The 24,374-nt window shown below is 50.0% G+C and overlaps 1 protein-coding gene across 6 annotated transcripts; it reads right to left on the bottom strand.

Annotated features, from left to right (window-relative positions):
- Positions 1-79: 79 nt before the first annotated feature.
- Positions 80-24,374, bottom strand: Cars2 (cysteinyl-tRNA synthetase 2, mitochondrial). 6 transcript variants are annotated; one of them, XM_085680622.2, is made up of 15 exons: positions 24,141-24,374; positions 23,895-23,945; positions 21,968-22,085; positions 18,144-18,215; positions 17,541-17,646; positions 15,149-15,232; positions 10,996-11,128; positions 10,273-10,406; positions 7,836-7,903; positions 4,855-4,921; positions 4,349-4,487; positions 3,599-3,722; positions 2,304-2,402; positions 510-722; positions 80-251 (listed from the first exon to the last, which is right to left on the bottom strand). In XM_085680622.2, the coding sequence occupies exons 1-15, from the start codon at positions 24,317-24,319 to the stop codon at positions 81-83; spliced, it is 1,758 nt and encodes a 585-aa protein (XP_085536748.1). In that variant the 5' UTR covers positions 24,320-24,374; the 3' UTR covers position 80. The 6 variants fall into 6 exon arrangements, with proteins under 6 accessions (XP_085536748.1, XP_085536749.1, XP_048312129.1 ...); XM_085680623.2 differs by having other exon boundaries at positions 10,996-11,125; positions 24,141-24,373; XM_048456172.3 differs by having other exon boundaries at positions 80-256; positions 24,141-24,372.

The following is a 24,374-nucleotide window of genomic DNA, read 5'->3' as shown; positions in this document are numbered from 1 at the left end:
TTGAGAATGTGGCCATCATGGCTCTGCTCTATTAACTTTCCAGGCACTTGTGAGCACACAGCAGGCAGCACAGGCTCACTTTACTGTTGGCTAAACAGCCACAATTGCAACTTTAATATAAAGTTTTCATCACAAGAGCAGGCGCCATGGCATGGCGGCATGTGGGACTGCAGCTGTCTCATCCTCGACTTCCAGGTTTCTGGTGTGTCGTCCGTGGGTCCAGAAGTTCCCAAGTGGAGGTTGTGTTGCCTCTGTCCTGAAGGAGAAGGCTCTGATAGGTTTGGCCTCCTTTTACTCAAGGAGACAGGTCAGAAAGTGAAGTTGGAGGTAGCAGTGGGATGCCAGGAGAGGGAGCCAGCTCCTTGCCCGCATGGGTGGAGTTTGGCAGTTCTTACAGCTTATATACCCTGCCTTCCACGTCTCTCTGCATCTGCCATCTCTCTCAGAAACTGGATGACTGGCCACTGTCTTGTGACATTGGTGTCCCCTATATTTGCAGTATTACTAACCTTAATATTGATGCCGTGGGTGGCGAGGTCCTGGCGCAGGGCATCGCATGCCTCTAACAAGGGCTGCCTCTCCTGGAGCTGCTGTCTCCGGGCCTCCCCAGTCACCCCGGGCGTGGCCAGTGCGTACTGGCGGACCTTCAGCCTGAAGCGCACAAGTTCATCCACCACACAGTGCAGAGCTGCTGAGCCACTGTCTCCTGAAACACACTGAGCCTCCTCTACATGAGTATGCCCAGCAAGGCAGGGTCCCCCGTCCACAGTCTGGGAGACCACACTCAACTAGGTTCTGGGCTGAGACCTGCTTGGGTCTTGTCTTTATCAGTTTCCTAATGCTGGATCTTTCTAGGGAATCTTGGAGGGTGAATGAGGCTAGCTAGCACCAGCCTGGCTCTGAGAAACACTTCATTCTCTCACTGGCTCAGGCTAAGATGGTAACACCTACTTTGATCCCGTCTAGGCCTCAGCATCAATTGTAGATGTGACAAGTATCGGCAGAATCCTGACGTCTCAGGAGAGTCTAGCAGCCCAAGCCTTAAGCACAAATGAAGACAACCCTTTTTGCTATAGCCAAGCATGTAAGCCAGTGTAGATGTGAGATAGCCCACCCTGTGTGCGTGTGCACATAATGAGCTCCCATAAAGCCATCTGTCCAGCTATATACTGTGGCTGATGGGCCCAAAGCTGGTCCCCTGTTAAGGCAAAAACAAGCCAACAAGAGGCCCTAGAAAGGACTACAGAAGCCTTGGCAGGAGTACCACTACTGGAGAGTTGACACTCTGGCTCTAGTCCTGTGCATGGAGAATGCTTTGGGAGGGTGGGTGGCTCTGAGCCCTTGCCTTGTCCTTCCAGAACAGCCCTAAAGCTGAAGGCACAGCAGAGGCACAGTGAGTGAGGGGGAAAGGGGCACTTTAGAACCCACAGTGACATCCATGCATGGGGCCAAAGAGTACCAGCAAAATGACGTGTGCACAGAGGAGGGACCACCTAGAGAGGAGCTGACCTGTGTAGCTACTGGGGGCTTCTCCCTGGTGAGAACAGGGCAGACTGGGGCTGAGTGGAGCCATAGGTGCAGTAGCCAACTTAGATATAATCACGTGTGCTTGGATGCACACACCTCACCTCTACGCACTGAGAGACCTGCATGGATTGGGTGATGGGACACAACAGGGAACATGGCCAGCCCCAAAGCCATGCTTAACTGAACTGGAATTAAGTAGATAGAAGACTTTTGTGTTCCTTGTGGACCAGGCTGGCTTCATAGGACCAAGGTCTCTCCCACTTAGAAGGGAGAAGGGGGTTGTGGAAGAACTGGTAGCCTTGCCCTATCTACTTGATACAACTGAACATCACAGGAAGGGACAGCCAGGGTCTGGCCCTAGCATTCCTGCCAGGGACAGCCGTCACCACATAGGCAGATGAGACCTCCCACACAGCTGGCTTACATCAAGGTCTGGGAAGGCAGAATTTTTCCAGCAACTGGACTTGTGCTGTGCAGAAACCCAGCAGATGGGGGGGGGGGGGGGGAAGCCAGCGGGCCTCCTGCAACCAGAGAGATGCCAACTGTAGGGACAAGGGACCCACCCATGCCACTGCCATCTCATACGGCTCAGGAGAATGTCTTCATGTGACCTTTCTGTACTCTGGAGTATCAGCTTGTAGGACCTAGGCTGACTCGCTCTGCTGCAAGCTGGTCACTGGTGGAGTGACCTCCACTTTAGCAACACTTTCCAAAGGAGAGTGGCCAGTGTGCAACAGGTCAGCAGTTTCAGAACAAAGCATTTGAGATGGATGTACCTGTTGATTTGCCAGAGAAATCCCAACGGTCTCAAAAAACTGCTCAACGTAGGAGATGATGGCACCAAACACAGTGGGACTTCTTGGACCACCAGCTTCCTGCAAGACGATGGAGGAGGTCAGAGCGTCTCTGCTTTGGCCTCTGTGGGCTCCTGCACAGTTAGGCTCACTGGCAAACGCTACAGTCCAGGTGAGCTGGTACTGTGTGTCTCCGCCTGCCTTTTATACCATGGCAGTACCTGCGAATCTAGGTCCTGTGGATTAAGCACAGCCACGGGTACAGTGCAGGGCATGGTAGAGGGAAGGTAATAGGAACTGTGGGTCTTGGATTTGAGCAGAAAACTAGGGAATCCTGGAAAGTCTGGTGTTTGTTGACTGACTCAGAGACCCTTGGAATGCCAAGCCTCATTCCTGGAATGGCAGTGCCAACCTGTTCCCTAATAAGGTGTGTTCTCCTTCCCCCTAGAGGAGCCCCCAGAGGCGGCCAAGTGGTGTGGGACTCACAGGAAGTGGCCCTTGGAAATGAAGTGAAGGCTGAGGGCAGGTTTCAGGAACTCTGGGATCACCCACAGCCAGCTTCCCCGAGTATGGTTGGTTTGACCCGGTGTGTGTAATATGAGCGTGAACAATCTGGGACTGAATGCTCAGCCATGTAGTGACCAGGCAAGGGACTAAGGGAAAGTACCTAGAACCCCTAGACGCATGTCAAGACACAGTGCCCACCTGTGGTGCTGACAGTGTCACTCAAGAATCCAAAACTACAAGGCCACCTGGAGCCACCCTCCACAAGGCTGGATCAGGTGGCCTGAGACTCAGCTGGGCAGTATCTGAGTCCAGGTCCCAGCAGACAGCTTCTCATTGTTGGGAGGTTTTCTTTTTGGAGAGAGGTGATGGGTCCCGGGGATTGAACTCACGGCCTTGTATGTGCTAGACAAACACTTCACCATTGAGTGACGTAGTCAATCCACCTTCCTGTTTCAACAGACAGATCCCTCCAGGTGCCTCGAGGCCACCAGGAAGGATACTCAGCACTCAGGGTGGCAGCCATACGACAACCATCTCCATATCAGGAGCTAGAGCTGATCCACCCGCTGCCTTGTTCACGTTACTACTGAATGAAGGGACCCAAACGTGTCGCAGGCCAAGCTTGTGACGTCTCACAGACGGGAGCTGCCCCCAAACTACCAGCTTTGGGAGACAAGTCTAGATGGTTGATGGAATCAGGGGCCATTCCTTCCCTAGGACTAGCCGCCCCGCCTTCACCCCGGCCCTGACATCCATAGCATTCACGTTACCTTCGAGACTGCTCTAAGCTGTCTGTTGGCTTGGTGCACAAGGTCCAGGATGGCGTTCACTGCCCTCGGCGTGTCAAAGTCATTGGCTAGCGCAGCCTTCACGGCCTTTTTGGTGATGCTCAGCCTGGAGTGAGATACAGGAGTCACCTGTGGCGATGAGGCAGGTATGGGGCTCTCCAGCAGCTCTCTGGTGCCCTAGGCTGGCCTGCCACCAACTCTGAATACACAAACATCTTTCCCCAGAAGTAAGAATGTTTACTGTTTTATAACAAAATCTCTAGCTACCACCTTAGCCAAATAAAAAACCTTTTGAGTGAAGGGAGCCTACCCACAATGAGTGCACAGCCGCCACCTGGGTGACTCTGTAATAGTCAGCTGTAGATGTGCAGCCCCCCCATCAAATGTGGAGCCACCTGGGTGACTCTGTAATAGTCAGCTGTAGATGTGCAGCACCCCCTATCAAATGTGGAGCCACCTGGGTGATTCTGTAATAGTCAGCTGTAGATGTGACAGCCCTCCCTATCAAATGTGGCAATTGTGAGCCACCGGACCAAGATGGAAACATTCCCAACTCTAGACGACCACCGTGTGCAGGGCTCAGGAGCAGAGGGAGTGCGGATGACGAGATGCCAGCTCCCGAGGGGCTGACAGCTGGCAGGAGGGGAGGCTGCCTCATTCAGGTGCTGCTGGTGGCCTCTTCGCTCTGGCTACCTGTCCTAAAGTGGCAGTGAGTAGGTAGGACCTGCTTACCTCTCCCACAGCACATCTTCGCCAACAGGGCCACAGGTCAGCTGCCCTCTTATGTAGGCTCGTGCATCCTCTACAAAAGAGGTCAGCGCCAGCAGGAGGTGCTTGGCTTCCAGCAGGGTACTGTCACTGTATTCAATGGCTGCAAAGGAAGAGATGGTCACCGAGGAGATGCCCAGTGCGCCCTGAAGCACACAGTACCTGAGAAACCAGTGGAAGACAGCGCCGTGGTCAGAGGGCTGCCTGAGCATATGGGTCCTGCCCCTGAATGGGTTCCAGCCAAAGCTGTCCTAGAACCGTCTGGGCAACAGGGCTCACGTCAGTGATGTGCATAGACGGGCAGACAGAACAGTCGACGCTGGGGAGAGCAGCCTTGCCTTGGGCACTGAGCTTGTGTTGCCCAGGCTCACTTCTCCAATAAACCTGGGGCAAGCCAGCAAGCACACTGCCTGGATGGACTTGACACAGGCGCACATTCTGCCTCCCCAGGCACATGAGAGCCAGCTCACCTGACCTATAGCTGGTGCGCATGCAGAAAAGCCGGAAGACGTCAGGGGAGAAGGTCTGCAGGAAGTCCTAGAAACGGAAGACAGCAGCTGTCACTCAGGATTGCAGCACCGGCCATGGTGATGCAGGGGAGAGCAGAGAGCAGGAACTGGGAGGTGTTCGCCCAACCCTCACCATCCCTGATTCCCCAGCGACTTGTCCATCATTCACCCCATTCCACGGTCATCTTCATACCCACGGGAAGGGCCGAGGGGGATACCCAACACTCCTGTGGACAAGCCTGGGAAATAAGTTCTACTATTGGAGCCCCATACCTGACATTGGCATGAGATGGGCAACTGACTGTTACCAGGGGGCCTGGTGACTGACGGGGACAGTGTGAAAGAGAAGTGAGTACAACAGCTCTTGCGAGGGCAGGACAACCTGACACCCAGACTCAGGGTTGGACTGCCCAGCCCACGTGATGGTACTGTTCCCTTGGTGTAGAAGGGTCTTCTTTCTATGTGTTACTTTTATTGGTCAAATAAAGAAACGCCTTGGCCTTTTGATAGGACAGCAGCTTAGATAGGCGGAGTAGATAGAACAGAATGCTGGGAGAAAGAAAGCAGAGTCAGGCAGACGCCATGGCTCTCCTCTCCAAGACGGACGCTGGTCAGACTCATCCCAGTAAGCCACAGTCAAGTAGCGATACAGATTATTAGAAATGGGTTGAATCAATATGTAAGAGCTAGCCAATAAGAAGCTAGAGCTAATGGGCCAGGCAGTGTTTAAATGAAACACAATTTGTGTGTTGTTATTTCGGGGTTAAGCTAGCCAGATGGCCAGGAGCTGGGCAGCGGGAACACAGCCCGCTGCTCCTCATACAACATTCCCTGACCACTGACAATGCTCTAATTTTATGACACCCAGCAGATACGTCCCTGCTGGGTACCTTGAAATTATTGACTTGACTTGAAAGCCTCCTCCCTGAACATCAGCTTTCATATTACCAGAAGGCATTACGCAGGCTTCTAAAGGAAGGAGGCAACCAGTGGTGCTAGCCAGCTGTGATGCCCACAGACCACAGGAACCCAGCAACCAATGGTGCTAGTCAGCTATAATGCCCATGGATCACAGGAACCCTAAGAGTGCAATAGTGATACCCATGCCTTGGAGGTAACCAGCAGCTCTCCTCAGCTGGATGTAGGCCTGCTTGGCACTGGAAACCTAGCCAGTCACCTAGGGCTAGTAAAGTCACAGATTTGGAGGGGAACCTAAACCACCGACCTCTTTATGAAACCAGCACAGTCCCTAACTACATTCTAAATATTTGTCCTTATGCCCACAGCTAAGTATAATTCTCACCCCTCATCAAGGAAACTTCTCTTTGTAATGGACAGAGACCATAACAGAAGGAGCCCAGTTTCAACTGATCAATCTACAACACAGCTCCTGTACCCGGGGCTCAGGGATCATTGTGGAAGACTGGGGAGAAAGAGTTGAGGAGCCAGAGGAAGAGGGATCTTGCCATAAGACCGAGTCTCCTGAAACGTCACAGAAGCTACAGCTGTCAGGTCTTACAGATGACTGTCAACACACGATCTGAACAAGGACAACAATGGACATGCTAACGTGGACAGGCAAGAGAACCGGAAGCCTCAACCATACGCAAAAGATGACAGGCAACTAGGGGTTGCTGTGAGCAGGAGAAACAGTCTTCCCAGGGAGGAGCGCACCAACTGGCCAGCCTATACCAACGGTCAGACAAGTAACATGCAGACTGAGCTGACTGTAGTTATAGGTCCTGAAGCACACATATATAACAACAAAGGAATGGAGGCCATGAATTTGATTGGGGGAGAGGGGTGGATAGAGGAAAGGGAAGAGATGAGGGAAATGATGTAACTATAATCTCAAAAAAATTATTTTAGGGCTGGAGAGATGACTCAGTGGTTAAGAGCACTGACTGCTCTTCCAGAGGTCCTGAGTTCAATTCCCAGCAACCACATGGTGACTCACAACCATCTGTAATGAGATCTGGTGCCCTCTTCTGGCCTACAGGCAGGATACTGTATAAATAAATAAACCTTTAAAAAATTATTTTAAAATATATGACCAATACAATTATAAAATGGGGTGAAGGGCTAGAGATGGCTCAGAGGTTAGGAGCTGGCTTTGATGGCTGTTTCCAGCCACAGGTCTCTGCCTCCCTGGATCCCAGCTTTGGGTGGTGCCTTTCTAGCATCCTCAGCCTCAGAAGACCCTGAGTGAATCCCAGGCACAGAGAGCGAGCCCACCAGGGCTCCCTCCCTGTGACCTGGGGAGCATCTGTGCACACTGTATCCGGCTCTACCACAAAACCATGTGATTTGACTTAAATTAAGTCCCCCCCCACAAGGTTTTCTTTAAAAAAATATAGTTTTCCTCTAAAAAAAAAAGTTAAGAGCATTGGCTGCTCTTCCAGAGGTCCAATTCCCAGCAATCACATGGTGGCTCACAACCATTCATAATGAGATCTGTTGCCCTCGTCTGGCATAAAGGCATACACGCAGGCAGAACACTATACATAATAAATAAATAAATAAATAAATAAATAAGTAAATAAATAGATCTTAAAAAGTAAAATAAAATGAGATGAAAGTTGCCACCATGGGAGAGAATGTGGGAAAGGTGAGCAGAGAACAGAGGCTCCACTCAAGACATCCAGCAAGCACTCCCCACGTGGGGCCGTGAGTCCTGGAGACCCCTGACGGAGCAGAGTGGAGGCAAGGGAGGAAATGAAGCAGGCACTTTCACTTCACCCCTGCAGTTCTGGGAAGGGGAGAGGAAAGGCAGGACCATGGCGGAAGCAAGCAGGAGAGAACAGCAAGGCCTGCAGGGGATGCCGTGGACCTTTAGACAAGGAAGAGTGGGTCCCTGGGGTGGCCCATGCAGAGGCCCCTAAACCACTTAAGCGGCCACCAGTCACTCCACTTGCCCAGGAAAGCACACTGCCTAATGTTACCTTAATGGTGATGTAGTTTTTTAAGGATTTGGACATTTTTTCTTCGTTGCCTTTCACATGCAAATGCCCTGAAACAAAAAGAAAAGTGTCCCCTCTGAGTTGGGTGAGGAGAGACCCCCTACAGTTTCAGCCTCTCCCAGGCAACCCTGAGCTCCACCAGAGCTGGCCTGGTCGCCCTGAGTTGGGCACAGTTAACAGGACACCGGAGCGGAGTTCAGTTTCTCCATCCACAGCCCTGAGCCAGCACACAGCGGGGGCCCATGGAGCCATGAGGCTTGTGTTCCCCCAAGACATAGGGCAGTAATCCACACCTACAGGAACCTGCACCTGCTGTGTGTGCTGTGTGCAACCCGCCAGGACAAGACTGCACCATGGGGGTACAATAACGGGCCCACTCAGCCCTCAGCCAGCGTGATGAACAGCACAGCCTCCCCACCCATGCGTTCCTGTCCTGTTCAGAAACACCGATGTAACTGGCTGGTCACCTGCCACTGGTCACCCAGGTTTGGGGTGTGGCTGTCAGCTTTTCTGTTTCAGCTGTCTTCCCACAGGTACATGAAACAGGCGGAAAACCAAACCCCCTCAGTGACCTCCTAACCTGGGGTGTATCCCAAGGCTCATCTCCAAAGGAGGGTCTTGCTGTCCTAGATAGATTTTTCCCTCTTTTCCAATTGCACCTTCACACAGAGGGTGCTGCAAAATGGATCTCCCTGGGAACTTATTAAAAACGTGCCCTCTCCAATGAAACATAACCTAATGGTATCCCCCACAGTGAACTCTATCTGCTACGATACCAACCTGCCAGGCAAGGTGTGCCCACTGGTGAAAAGAAACAGTGGCATAAAGGTTATGGTGACCTATGGCAATATTATAGAAGAGCATCTCTTATATTCAAAGACAATGGAATTCTTACTGGACCTCACAGCCAAGTTAATAATATACCTTGAGGTCACTTAAGACAGCCAGAAACCCTACTGTGTACTCAGACTGTTTGTTTAACCTGCCTTTAAGAGAACAACGTAAAAACCAACCTAACCTGCTTTGGGTTCCTTGTGTAATCAACTTTTATAACCTAAGCTAATGCATAGCTTTAATTGTAAGTTATGTATGCTTCCATGCCCCTGATCCAAAGAGCAATGCATGTGTGTGTATGTGTGTTACAGAAATCACTTGCTAAAAAGAGTGAGCAGGTCAAAGGGACGATGTTCAAGAATAACGATTGTATGTGTTGGAGCGGCACACAGATATCTCTGCGGTGGTGTGTTTGTAGAACTGAGTGTTTCAGGACCGGCGGCGGTTAGCGGGAGAAAATGACTTACCTACCCCCTTGTAAACTTCTGTTAATTTCCTAATGTATCCCTCACTCCTTCCCCACGTGACCCAACAGAGCAAAGCCCTCTGGTAGACACACAAAACACAGGTTTTACAGTCAGACACACAACAGACTCCAGACAAGCCAACAACCCCCAACTGAGGCACAGACAGATGGAAGACCAGGGAGAGGAGTGGAGAACTCAAACTCGGGCTTTTCCTGTCAAATCTACCCAAGAGGAAGAGCTGAATTTTCGTTTCTTCGCTGTAACACTGATGCGTTCCGGTGCCTCTGAAATTCTCTTTAACGCATTTAATCAGTGCAGTAACCGAGCACTTTCTGATTGGATCTGAGGCCTGCTCCACAGAAGGGAGTTTGTGCCTGGTGCCATATACCTGGTCAAAAGCTCATGGCTCAGGGGTCATAGGCCTTAGCAGAGAGCCTGCTACTGTTGGTTTGCTGAACAACACCGCATCAATTGCCTTCTGAGTATTTGTTTACAAACAAGGGCTAGCACTGCTCTCAGCGGGGGCCAGAGGGGCTGCTTTCTGCAGTCGGCAGCGGTCAACACCGCAAACGTCCTAGGGATAAGTGACCGTCGATTACGCAGCCCCAGTGGGAGATCTTTCTGCAGTGGGCAGGGGGCAGTGCAGCCACAGCGCTAAGGATAAGTGACTGGTGGGTACCCAGCCCTAAATGAGAGATCTAGACCCTCATTTAAAAAAAAAAAAAAAAGATTAGAAAGAATCTAAGAGGCAGAAGTGGGTGTGTGTGCTGTGAAATGTCTTTCGGACAGGATGTGGCTGTTGCACGCAAGAGCTTGCTGCAGCTATGGTTACCGACACAAACTGACACAAGGTTAGCCAATAAGATCAGTCAATACTGCCAGGACTCAGAGAGTTAACAAGGAAAAGAAGTGGTAGGCCAGAGTGTGGGTATGACCACTATGGTAGAGATGCATTGCATGTGTACATGCAGCTGGCCAAGAATGAAGGAGAGATACCCGACAGAAACCCAAACGATGATGTCAGTCAGGCCCTCCTGTCATTCTGCCCGCGGATCGGGTGTTTCCAATACACAGAGTTGCCAGAATTGGAAAGTAAGTGTGCCTCAAGCCGCGCTTACCAGAATGTAGGAAGTAGTTTCCCCACTGCTGACACTGGTGGAAGACCTCACTCTGTGCTATTTCGTTCTCGTGGTGTGGGAAAGCCAAGTCTATGCCGCCTGTGTGGATGTCCAGTTGGCTCCCAAACACCTCGCTGCAGGGCAGAGTGCAAGCTTGTGTGAGCAGCCTCACCATCAGGGCCCACACCTCACATTCGCTCCAGAAGCATTCCCCACACCATAAAAACGTGGTTCTGTTCGCTGTGCATGGCTCTACCAGGCTGATAGGGAGGGAGGGGGCCAACTGAAACTGTCACCAGAACCCTCGGGAAATACAGGGTTGCCTGAGGACAGGGAGGGTGGTCCACCTCTCCCAGCTGGTGGAGGGGCTGTTCCTCCACCAGACCAAGGTAGATTCTGGACTCTGGAGAGGTGGGCTGGCCAGGGCACATAAATGTCCTCAAAACGGCTTTTCAGCAGTGTAAAACCTAGCTAAGGGCCTCCCTGACCCAGCCCTTGCTCTTACCTGCCCTGAGGCCTGAGCCATCAGGGACCATAAGGTACATCCACTGCTGTGTGACAGAGCCTGTCCTGCTAGCAGCAGACTAAACAAGAAAGCTGGGCCCCCTCCTCATGGCCCCCCAGCAGCTGCCCTCCAGCCTCCAGGCTGTCCTCTCCCACAGCCAGGTCACCCTGTCACACCAGGCTTGAACACTCGAAGCTCGGGAACTGCTGGGGCCTTACCTGGCCATGGCGGAACACTCGATATGCCAACCGGGACGGCCATCTCCCCATGGCGAGGTCCAGAACACCTCCTGAGGTTTGGCTGCCTTCCACAGGGCAAAGTCGCTGGCGTGCCGCTTGTCAGAGTCAACTGCTGGTGACAGAGGGTTGATGAGTGAGACACCTCCGTGCGGCACTGGCCACCTGTGTTCCAGCTGGTGTGGATGGCCTTCTGTATATTCATTGCTTTCATTGGTTGATGAATAAAGCTGTTTCGGCCAATGGCTTAGCAGAATAAAGCCAGGTGGAAAATCAGAACAGAGATATAGAGAAAAAGAAGGCAGAGTCAGAGAGACGCCATGTAGCTGCTAAAGGAGAAAGATGTCAGTACCTTACCAGTAGGGCATCTCGTGGTGATACATAGAAATAGAAAATGGGTTAATTTAAGATACAAGAGCTAGGTAGGAAAACGCCTAAGCCTTTGGCCAAAACAGTTTTATTCATCAACCAATAAGAGCCACACATATCCAGAAGGACATCCCGCATCACCAGCCAGACAACGGCATGCTCCCTCTATGTAAACCTCATACCTCTTACTAATGTGCTCTACTCTTCCTCAGTGGGGCAGCAGGACTAAAGCCTCCAAGTCAATAAGCAGAGCAGAGGCGTGGTATCCACAAAATCTGGTCACAGAGGTCACAGCCGAGCCTGCAAACAACAGGGCACTCGCTGCCAAGGGACTAGATCCCAGTGCCCAGCCAGTTCTATTCAGTCACCTTGGAGTGACTGAGTTCCTAAGTGACATTTTTTTACAACGACAGCAATCCTCCTGAGGGCCAAGGTGGCCATCACAGAGGGACATCAGGATAGAGGACAAGCAAGCAGAGCTGTGTCCTGTCTTAAATGCCACACGGTCATATCCAATTCACTGTTTCGTAGCTGTCACTGGGTTTACTGTCCCTGTTTACATTGACAGAAATGATGTCACCGGGTCAATCTGAACCTCTGCGTCACAATGCCATGTGTGTACTGAGCACAGCACAAGGTGGGGTCCAACGGGAATCGCAGGCTAGTGAATAGGACTGGCATAGACATGGGAAAGCCAGAGAATCTCAGAGGGGTTTGCCGTAAGCTGGTATGGGGCAAAGTTGGCAGGAACAGACAGGAGTTCAGCAGGGCAGCAGAGACCAATCCCATTGAGCAAATGGGGATGGAGGACGGTTCTTCAGAATAATGGCAGGGGAGATTGGGGAGGGGGGTGCAGGAGAAACGTTATACGTGGGAATACAAAACACTTAGAGACAAGCACAGTGCCAGGGACCCACGTGTGGGTCATGCAGCCACTTGGGATGGTGAGGAGGAGAGGCAAGCACTGTCATAAGGGAGAGGTTGCTCCCAAACAGCAAGAGCTGGGCAGGGAGGATACAATGCAAGAAACCCAGTGCCAGGGCCACCTCTCTTCACTGGGGCGACCGCTGTCACCGAGCAGGACCCACTTCTGCGTCCTTCCTGCCTTGGGTTACTGCTACAATTCAAAATGCAAAGAATGCTAAAAAGCCTTGTTCCGAAATGGCACATTGGAGTGGTGGAGCCCGTCATGGCACCAGAAGGACTCGGTGCCTTTGCTTTGCTAAATGCCAATCCCCAATTTTAAATCTTTACTCATGCTGTGCTTTTGAATGAGGCAGTGACTTCCAACAGTGCTGCCCTGGGAGTACAGACGGGCTGGGGGAGTTGTTACTCCCTGCTGGGGACGCTGGCAACTTCTCACAAAACCAAACAGGTTTTTTATATGACACAGCCATCATACTCCTGGGAGCTTACCCAAGATACCGAAAACATTCACATAAAGTCCTGCACATGGATACTCACAGCAGCCTTATCCCCAACTGCCCAAACATGAATGCAGTCAAGATGGACTCAGTAAGTAGACAGACTAAGAATTAACTCCAGCACACAGACACTGGGCACACAAACAGCAGAGCATCCATTATTCAGTATCAGTGAGAGACGAGCGACCAAAGCATGCACAGACCCACAAAGCTTCCAAGTACGTTACTAGCTGGCATGGTGGCCATGCCTCTAATGCAGTACTCAGGAGGAGGAGAAGGCAGGAAGAGCTCCTCAAGATCAAGGCCACCTTCAGCTACTTAGTATCAAGCAAGACTGTCTCAAAAAAAAAAAAACAAAAAACCACAAAAGCCTGTTACTAACAGAAAGAAGCCGACCTGGAAGACCTGGAAAGGCTTGGGCTGAATGTGTACAATTTTGCAACATTCTGGAGAAACAAAGCAGTGGATGGTGAAAAGGTTGAGGTAGCAGAGACGGGAAAAACATGGAGCACAGATGGTCTCAGGGATGGGAAGCCATTGCATGGGATTGTGTCACGTGGGAACACGTGGCATTTGTCTAAATGTCTGTCCAGCCCAATGGGTAGGCTAACACGAACCACAGACTCAGGTGGTGCAGGGCACGGATGGCTCTGGCTGCTCTGGGGGATGAGGGTGGTGAGGGGCTGTGCAGCAGAGGAGGCCCAGTGGGAATTCTCTAACTCCACTCTGGTCAACTGTAAACCCCAAGTGGCACTGAAAATACAAAGCCTGTGGAAATAAAACCAAAAGCTGTGCCTGGAAGTACATATCTAGGCCAGCACTTGAGGGTAGGAGCGGGGCCTGCAGTTCCAGGGTTCCCTCCGATGTGCGGCAAGTTCCAGGTTAGCCTAGGCTACCCGAGACCCTGTCCCAGATACACAAACCAGATACAAAGCAACAAAACAACCGCTTCTGCTCGGTCTTACAACTCTCCCAAAGTCCCTTCCTGGAAGGCACAACCCAAGCCTGCCTCAAACCGTAGTCCATGGGTACGGGATCCCAGAATGCTCCACTGTGGATGGGCCACAGCAGAGGGCTACTGATTGGGTAAAAGTAGCATATCATTTCTAAGAGCCCAGTAAACAAGATTATTAAAAATTAGATTTAAGTTACGTACAGTGATACACACCTTTAAAACCAGTACTTGGCTCACTCTGAGGCTAACCTGGTCTCCCAAGCAAGTTCCAGGATAGTTGGGGCTACAGAATGAAACTCTGTCTCAAAAATAAATAATAAAGGCTGGAGAGATGGCTTAGAGGTTAAGAGCACTGGCTGATCTTCCAAAGGTCCTGAGTTCAATTCCCAGCAACCATAGGGTGGCTCCCAACCATCTGTAATCTGTAATCAGATCTGATGCCCTCTTCTGATGTGCAAGCAGAGCACTGTACACATAATAAATAAATAAATAATAAGAATTTTAAATTAGATTGGTGACAAATGTGTTATCCACTAGTCTCTATCCATAGACACTCAGAGTTGGAATAAGCCTGTAAGTTAATTACCAATCTGTAAGAAGCACACGGTCTAGAGAGAAATCCACGTAACAGCAAATCTCATTGAGCAAACAAGGGGGGATGACAGTTCTTCAGAAGAATGGCAGGAGGAGATGTGGGGAAGGAATATAGGAGAAATACAGAAGACTTGAGAATATACAAAGCAGCCAGGGACCCATGTGGGTCATTTATAGCAGTAACGTGAAAGCATGGGCTACTATGCTCAGCATCCTTAATAGATAGTTTAAGTTTAGTTCTACATGCTTTTTATGCCTTCTCCATAAAAATTACTTTGACCAGCAGGTGGTGGTGGCACATGCCTTTAATCCCAGCTCTCAGGAGGCAGGAGCAGGTGGATCTCTGTGAGACTGAGGCCAGCCTGGTCTACAAAGTGAGTTCCAGGACAGACAGGATTATTACACAAACAAACTCTGTCTGTCTCAAAAAAACAAAAACAAAACAAAAACAAAACAAACAAACAAAAAAAACTTAGACCTAACAAAATGGTTGAAGCCCAAACAGCACAGGAATACACTAACTGATGCCAGGAATCTAGTATAGAGCAGCAAGCAGCAGAAGAGGGTCACACTGCGACAGCATGTATGTTGTCCCATGCAGAGAAAATTCCAAAAGAAGAAGAGGGAGCAAATAGCACGCCTGGGTCTTCTGCAGTCTTGTCTGTTTACAGAATGAATCAACCTCCCAGAAGGGCTAACGACCCAAGTCAGCCCACATCTTCCCTGCTCCAGATCAAACCTCAGAACCCCACACTCAGAGGCTGAGGCCCGCAGGACACCAGCCGTCACCCACCTGGCTCTGGGGCTGCGCTGGGAACCACGCTGACGAGCTTGCCGTACTTGTCCCCTCGCGCTCGCAGATCGAAGTAGACGCTGCCTGCTTAACATAAACAGGAGCTCAGCACTTGCCCGGCTGAAGCAGCCACATCTGTAGTCTAACAGCTCACAAACAGTTACAGCTTCAGCACAGACTGCACACGTGTGTGCACACACGTTTGCACACGCAACACACATTACCACACAAATAACAAACACACATAGAGACACTACCCAGGCACCATCTACACCAACAATGCCTGCACACTGCATGAATACACACACACACACACACACACACACACACACACACACACACTGTTTTCTACCCAGGCATCTTCTGCACCAACAATGTCTGCACACTGCATGAACACACACACACACACACACACACACACACACACCTTTTTCTACCCAGGCATCTTCTACACCAACAATGCCTGCACACTGCATGCACCTCCAGGATTATTCTGAGATGCCTGTCACAGGGGTGGGCCTTGAGGTCTCAGACATTCAAGCGAGGCCCAGTGTCACCCTCTCTTCCTGCTGCCTGCTGATCCAGATGCAGAGCTCTCGGCTACCTCTCCAGCACCATGTCTGCCTGTGCGCTACCAAGCTTCCTGCCATAAAGATAATGGACTGAACCTCAGAAACTATAAGCCAGGCCCAATTAAACATTTTATAAGAGTTGCCATGGTCATGGTGTCTCTTCACAGCAATAAAACCCTAAAATACAGGTATGCTTGGAGATGAATAGCCCAGATGAGCTCGACAGGAAGGAACAGTCTCCAGGGGCCCTGCCCTGTCTCCAGCGCTTGTGAAGATTCCTCAACAGAGAATAGCAAGATGGCTCCGAGGTAAGGGTGCAAGCTGTGAAGCAAGGGGAACCACATAAAACCCAGGTATGGCTGCACAGGCGTGCAACCTCAGTGCTGGCGGGGGAGCGGGTAAAGGCAGCCAGCTTAGCCGGCGAGTTCAGGCTTAAGGAGAAACCCTCTCAGAAAGTAGGGAGGAAAGGAATGGAGGCCACCATGGCGTGGGTCAAGCACAGGTCCCTGGTCTTCCTGCAAACTGGTGTCTGGTGACCCACACTGTGACCTGTTCTGGAGGAACAAATGCTGTGGTCTCCTCAGGAACACGATCACCCAGGTGCATGGGCCTTTGGGTGGCATCCCTACTCAGTCGGTTGGGCAGTGTGATGATGCTTCAGTACCAATACTGAGATGATGCTACTGAACTTCTCCCAGCTGTGTGGTCAGCTCCCGATCACATACACCCTCCATTCATCACCTATGCAGGAACACTGTTACCCTGGCTCCTTGACATATTACATGTAGGAGGAGAACAGGAAGCCATCCAGGAATCTGTCTCAGGAACTTTCCTGGAGGAAGAGCTCAGAGAGGAGCTTCCAGATGGCTGATGAGGCTGCTGGAGCCATGGCCACGTTGCACTACAAGGTGCCCAGGCCGCTGTGTGCAGGAGGAGGCAGCATCTCCCACAGCTCTCCCAGCATAACGACTAGCAACCAGAGGACAGGCGACCAGCTAGAAATGGAGCATTAGTTTAAAGCCAAGTGAGGCTGTTTTACCTGGTATCTGGTTAAGTGGTTCTGCAGACTGTGAAGACTGCTAGAAACTTCTTATAACTGCTCAGCTGGGCAGGCTGAATACGTTTAACATGCCTACATTATAAGTATGTTAAATGTATAGGCTGAATACATTTAACATGCCTACATTATATTAGTGTGCACGCACACACACATACACACACAGACACACCCCAAACTGAAATAATACCACACTGAGTATCTGCACAGCTACCCCCAGACTCCACAGGGGGTCAGGACTAGTTTGCCTATGTTCTGTGGTTGTAAGAGAAAGCTGAAGCAAGGCCCCGGGCAGCTGGAGAGTGGCTTGGTAGTTACAGAGCCCCTGCAGGACCAAAAGCTCTAGCAAAGTCCTAGCACCCACCCTGGACAGCTCACATTTTGCCTGTATCTCCAGCTCTGGGAGATCGGATGTCCCTCTCTGACCTTTGTACTGTATTCATGTATCAACCCCCCTGACCCACACACATAAATATTCAATTTAAAATGATAAAATAGAATCTGAAAAAAAGAATAGATTAGTAGTCAAGAGTGCTTACTGCTCTTGCGGAGGACCCACAGTGCCTGAAGCCCACACCGGGCAGCTCACGATTGCCTGTAACTATAGTCCCTGGGGAGTCTCACCCCTCTTCTGGCCTCCATGTGCAACAACACACATGTGCATGCACACACATAAATAAAAATAACACAGCCACGGAAATGGCAGCACACAGCCCAGGCATGACCTGCACCTCAGAACTGCACCAGGGGCCCCCAGCCACACCTGAGGCTGTCGAGTAAGCATGGCCGTGAGCAATGATGCCTTCAATGAAACTGATGATCTGTGGGATGTTCTCAGTGACTCTCAAGTACACCGTTGGCGGCAGAACCTGGAAAGACGCAGAGACACAGGCACCAGGGTGATCTCCAAGGTCACGGGCTCATGCCCAGACCCGGCACAACAGGGCGGCAGCCATTCTGAGTCAGGATGCCCCAGTGATCCAACTGGCTCTTCCTGTGTGGTTTCCCTACTAACTCTCAACAGACAAGACTGCTGAGGAGAACAAGAAGCCGGGCAGCCAGACCTCGTTGCCAGGAATGACGCTGACAGGAATGTAAGATAAATCAGGGACATTCTGGCAAGGTACAATCACTTCATCCTACCTCATACAAATGGGCTTCTTCAGACCCACAGGAGAGAAATCCAGCTCATCCTGATACCCCAGACCAGCTCCCTCCCCCGAGGCCATTACAAGGGTTTACTCAGCAGGTCTAGGTTCAGGTCCTTTCCTTCGGTCTTGACACCACAAGGCACTAACACTGGAATGTTCTGGATCAGGCAGGTGAGCTGCCACTTCCCTTTACAGGAGGGTAAACCACAGCTTACCTTCAGGGCTGCCATGTCTTGTTTAAATTCTTCTTCAAAGAGACTGGCAAGAGAAGCAGGGGACACATTCATCTGCACAAGGTCAGACAACCACAATGTCAGCACACCCGGAGGACGACACACACCCATCCCAGCAGACCAGGCTACCCCTGCACACACACCCATCCCAGCAAACTAAGCTACCCTGCAGACGAGATGGTGACCACACGCCCCAGGGGGGCTCAGCCCCAAGAAGGGAACATTGATTTTAAGTGTTAAACTACCCTAAAGCTCAGTAGTTAAAAGGCTTATGGGCCTTGTCCACTGGGGACAGAGAGAAGCTGGGTACCATTTCTACCGTGCGACAAGATACAAACCCTCCTCCCTGTCTACAAATGGTGCAACACCCGCCGCCTCCTCCACAGACCAAGACATGAGTTTCCATCTCACCCATCCCCTCACCTACAGCAAGATGAAATGGTGAAAAATGCCTAGAAGTAGTTGAAAGTAACAGGACACATTAAACAGGGAACTGGTACTGACGTCCTTAGGCTGGGGCTGTACCGAGCTCCTGGAGGAGGCGGCCACAGCAGAGCATCTGGGCAAACAGACCCTTAGTGCTGGGACCCAGCAGGGGACACAGACTTTCCAGCCCAGAAGCAGAGTTCTTGTCAATCATCCCAGAACAGATGGGGGAGGGGCAAATGAGGTTCCACCCCAGCTGAAGAGCTACAAATGATGGGTGCTGGGATAGGGGAAGTCAATTTTCCACATGGCTGTGGCATGCACATCAGGGCAGCACTATTAATCCAATGGGTTATAAAAACAAAAACAAGAGAACATTGAAGGGGAAGAGCTTGCACACACACGTGTATATATAAAATTGTCAAAGAATAATTTTTTTAATATGTATTTATTTATTATGCATACAATAGTCTGTCTGTGTGTATGCCTGCAGGCCAGAAGAGGGCACCAGACCCCATTACAGATGGTTGTGAGCCACCATGTGGTTGCTGGGAATTGAACTCAGGACCTTTGGAAGACCAGGCAATGCTTTTAACCTCTGAGCCATCTCTCCAGCCCCAAAGAATAAATTTTTAAAAAAATTTAAAAGAAAGAGCTGGCTAAGAGCTAAGAAATTTCTACTCTGAGATTTCAAGAATCTCTCTCAGGTTTCTCAGTGGTGTGTATGAAGCGGTGGCTGACTTTCCTCTCGGGACTCTAAAGTAGTGGCCACCCAAGAAAGTACCACGTGGAGGACTGCCTTCAGGGAGACGGTGGGTGGCCCAGGAGCTTCACACCTCCTGAGACCGCTGGGACAACACAGTGTCACTGCTGAAGACACGGAGTCCACGGTGCCCCTGGGAGTCACACTCCTTGTCCAGGGACCATTGTAAGGCACAGAACACACATTCAGATCTTGTCAACACACACTACCTAAATGCCTTCAGCTGTAACTTTTACCTATTTCTTCTTTCTTTCTTTCCTTTCTTCCTTCTTTCCTTCCTTCCTATTTTTTGTTTTGTTTTATTTTTAGAGACAGGGTTTCTCTGTATAGTCCTAGCTGTCCTGGAACTCGCTCTGGTCTAGGTTGGCCTCGAAAACAGAGATCTGCCTGCTTCTGCCTCCTAAGTACTGGGGTTAAAAACATATGCCGTCACGCCCAGCTCGGTTTTTTACCTTTTTAAATTATGAGTAAACTGCAATATATCCCACATATCCAGATGCCCCAACCCATTTTTTTTTATTATCTTTTTTTTCTACTTACTGTAGGAAGTGTTTTTACATTAATGTTACATGTACTACATGTCTACATCTACTTCTGTTGAGATTCATTTTTATTTTGATCTTGATAGCTTTCATCTTACATTAGTTCTCTTTATGCCTTCACACATGTCTGTGTACCACATGTGCGCAATGCCCAAGGAGGTCAGAAGAGGGCGTCAAATACCCAGAACTGAGTCAGAGATGGTAGAGCTGACATGTGGGTGCTGGGAATTGAACCCTGATCCTCTAGAGTGGACAGTGCTCTTAATCACTGAGTCATCTCTTCAGTTCCTCCTTTTCAGTTTTTTAACAGCATGGTTATTCACAGAACACTGAAAACCTGGTTTATATTTTCCAATCTTTTCTATTTCTGAGTCTGTCTACATAAACGGATTTACACTTGGAAACATACTGAGAAACCCTTCCCAAAGGAGGTCACAGAAACATCCTGGGACTTTTGCCAGGAATCTGTGGTTCCACTCATCTTATATTTAATCTCTGATCTGCTTTAGGTCGGCTGTGAGGCATGACTCTAACTTGGGTTTGTATTTTCTCCAAATGGCTATCCAACTGTCAACACTATCGACCAAATAGTTCAACCCTAGCGATTTGAAATGACATCTTTATCATGAAACAAATTCCATTAATTATTATGTGTACTTCTGGCCTCTGTAGTTCTTTCTCGGGAAGAGGGTAGAGCAGGAGCTGTCAGGGAATGGGAGGAGGGACAAAGGATACTCTAGGGAGAAGGGCACAGATACCTTAATTCCCACCAAGCTGTCAGCCTTCGTATAATGCATACAACCTGCCATAGATGAGTCCTGCGTATACGCATACATACACACACACACAGTGCCATGTGACTTTTACTGGGGAGATAGATGGAAGGGAACATGGAGCAGGTATGGACCAAAGGAAGGATTCCATCCAAGTCCGTGGTGAGTCAGTGAGTTCATGGGGTGCCCAACAGAAGCATGGGTGACCCAAAGGCAACTAAGTGACAGAGAATCTCACTTCACTCTCCAGTGTCAGGGTGAGAGGCCTCCTGCCGATCTCATGAGATGTGAGGGCCTCCCTCCTCCCCTGGGAGAGAGTCAGGGAGACCACAACTGCTCTGATTCACAATGCTTGTCTGGCCCAGAGAAAGCAAGTACACAACACATACAGATACATACACACACTCACACATACATGTATTTATATGCATACACATTCATAGATAAACAAAGAACTATCTATCTATAGCTTTTTAAATATGTCTAAACATCTGGTTGAGCTACTCCCTTCTGGATCCTCTACTCAAGGGAACACACTCTCAAAGTCAGACAGTTACATTTCATTCCCTAGTGGCTGGTCACAGGGCACACTGGGACACTCACCATGAAACAACCTACACAGGCCAAGTGTCAAAAACCCTAGTCCTTGCTATTCCAGGCCTTATCATGTGAGTCAATCCAAGTTAGCCATCCTCTCCTTCGCGGGGAGTCAGCGGATCAGGCCTTCGGCACTCCAGCTGAACCCCTGGCCTTCAGCACACCCCACCATCTTCCCAGGAAGCCAGACATGCAAGTTAGTGCCCTGGGTCAGAGAAAAGTGTCTCTGGCTTGAATCACGGAGACACTGTGATTTTTCACAACATAGCATAGCATACACCAGGCAGTGGTGGTGCACGCCTTTAAGCCCAGCACCTGGAAGGCAGAGGCAGGTGGATCTCTGTGAGTTCGAGGTCAGCCTGGTCTACAGAGTGAGTTTCAGGACAGCCAGGGCTACACAGAGAAACCCTGTCTCAAAAGGGAAGGGAGGTGGCTGGAGAGATGGTTCAGTGGTTAGAGCACTGTCTGCTCTTCCAGAGGACCAGGGTTCAAGTTCCAGCACCCACATGGTAGCTCACAACTGTCTGTGACCCCAAGATCTGACACCTTTGCACAGACATACAATATGCACACAGGCAAAACACCAATGCAAGTAAAATAAAAGGATAAATAAATTGGAATAAAAGAAATACATAAAGATACGACTAGCAAAGAGCTGCCACACAGCTGCCAGCCTGTCAATCACGGCGAAGTTGCTATGCTCACCTCGTTAGCTCTCCTGATTATTTTATCATCCACGTCAGTGACGCTCATCGCCATGATCACATTGCACCCAAACACCTTGGTCAGGATCCTTCGGATAATGTCAAACCTAACGTATGAGCTGAAAGAGAAAAACTGTTGGCTTGTCTTCCACACAGAATCAACGTTGCTACTCCATTTTTAACTTAAAATTGTTTTATGTCTGACTCATTTGTTTTATTTCATGTTCACGTGTTTTGCCTGCACGGATGCATGTGCACCATATCTTTATTTGGTGCCTAACGAGGTCAAAAGAGGGTGTCAGAGCCCCTGAAATTAGATAATATACAGAACGGTTGTGAGTCACCATGGGGGTGCTGGGAACTGGACCCAGGTCCTCCACAAACAACAAGTCCTCTGAAGTGCTAAGTCGTCTCTCCAGTCACCAGTTTTATTATTATTGTGTGTGTATGTAGTATGTGTGTGTGTGTATGTGTGCACATACTACAGCAGCATGCATGCAGAGGGAGGTCAGAGGAAGTTTGTGGGACTCAATGCTCTCCTTTTACCATGAATCCTGGGGATCAAACTCAGGTCACCAGGCTTGTACTGGAGGTGCCTTTACCCAGTGAGCCATCTTTGCCAGCCCCATGATTGTTATTCTTGAAAAGGAACGTGTAATAATTTAGCACCACTATGTAACTTCCAAGCTGTGTTCTACAGTAGATAATTGGTTCATAGGGAACGAATTCAAGTACTTCTTTACAAACTGAGTCCCACCTGGTGGCCCAGAAGGGTTCTTGCAAGAAGCCACCAAAAGGGGCTGGAGAGATGGCCGAGTTCAATTCCCAGGACCTGAATTCAATTCCTAGCAACCACATGGTGGCTCACAACCATCCATAATGAGATCTGGCGTCCTCTTCTGGCCTGCAGGCATTCATGCAGGCAGAACACTGGATACATAATAAATAAATAAATCTTAAAAAAAAAAAAACCCAAGCAGTTGCATCAATTCCAGGATAAGGCACTGCTGTTTTTATGTTTAGAGCTGTTGGGTGAGTTTGCATCTATCTAAAGGTATATAAACTCCCATAATACAACATTAACCAACGGTCAAATGACAAGAGCTTTTTACTGTTCTCATTCATGCTCGAGAATCAGGCTTTTCCATATTATTCAAGCGCAAGGGAGACAGACAGGGAGATGATCCCTGGGACTCACTGGCCAGCCAGCTTGGCCTGCTTGTGGAGTTCCAAGCCACTGAGAGATTCTACTTCAAAACAGACAGGGGACAGCACCTGACGATGACATCTGAGGCTGTCCTCGGGCTTCACACTTGTGTTTAATTTAGGTCTAAAACTGCCCAAGTAAAAATGTACAAGACAACAAACAAGATATTAGGAAACGGGGAATGTCAACAAACGCAGAACTTCCTCCCAGCTCCAGTGCTTCCCAGGAGTGCAGCCCTATACACTACCACAGTCTGTCACGGCTAAGGAGAAACAAGTCACACGAGTACCGTGTTATGTGGTACTTCATCTATACTATTTAGTGAAGCTGCCATGAAGATTCCAAACACTGAGCTATTATCATTTCTGTCTTGACTCAAAGCAAGAACCAGGACTCCAGCAAGTGACCCATTCAAAGCCAGGCGATGATGCCCCATGGTTGGATTTGGTTCCCTGGACCAACCTTAGAAACATCTAAATCACTCTGCGTTCCTCCACACCAACTCTCTGAGTGTCCAGACCTGAGCACTGAGTATATAACCAAAAACAGCTGCAAACACTAAACGAGAGTAACAATTTGAGGTCTCACAATTCCCAGAATTCAGTCACTACTCGGTTCACTTAACAGATAAAAAAATAATAATAATACAAGCTAACAATTTACCCTTTCCACAATAAATGACCCTCTGACTTTATCACCAAGTTCAAATGAGGAAACTCACCAAGCATGGCCAAGGTGTGCATGGTCGTACACAGTCGGTCCACAACTGTACCTGGGAATATATTAAGACCCACCATGTGAGATATCTGCAAAAAAGAGCTCTAAGCCCTCGATAACAATCATCACACACGCGCACACACGCACACACGGTGTTTCGGTGACCGCTGGGAGGGGGGACCACACCTGCGGGTTTCAGGGCGGACTCGCCCCTGCAGACCCTCACGCCCCGCCCCGCCGGCGCACGCACCAGGAGACGGCGTCCGTGCGGGCCACGATCAGCGGCTCCTTCTTGCCGGTGAGGCTGTTGTGCACCTGCACGCCGGTGTCCTGGCCTTGCGGCCGCTGCCACGTTCGCCCACGCCGCCCGAGAGCCAGCGCCTCCCGGAGCAGCAGAGAGCCCGGCCCAGGCCCGCGCGCCCGCAGCATGTCGGGGTACACTAGTGAACCAGGCACAAGGCAGTTCCGCAGGCCAGGCCCCGCC

This window comes from Myodes glareolus, chromosome 23 (genome assembly GCF_982192425.1).
Source record: "Myodes glareolus chromosome 23, mMyoGla1.1, whole genome shotgun sequence".
Taxonomy (NCBI): domain Eukaryota; kingdom Metazoa; phylum Chordata; class Mammalia; order Rodentia; family Cricetidae; genus Myodes; species Myodes glareolus.
The sequence above is the reverse complement of the archived record's forward strand: the minus strand, read 5'-3'. Positions and strand labels throughout refer to the sequence as shown.

Bases quoted from the DNA above. Each gene is read 5' to 3' on its own strand.
- Cars2 (XM_085680622.2), bottom strand. From the start codon at position 24,319: ATGCTGCGGGCGCGCGGGCCTGGGCCGGGCTCTCTGCTGCTCCGGGAG. The intron at 17,647-18,143 runs GTAAGCTGTGGT...GCGTCTTTCCAG, and splicing joins AAGACATGGCAGCCCTGAAG to GTTCTGCCGCCAACGGTGTA. The intron at 4,922-7,835 runs GTAACATTAGGC...TTCCGTTTCTAG, and splicing joins AAAACTACATCACCATTAAG to GACTTCCTGCAGACCTTCTC.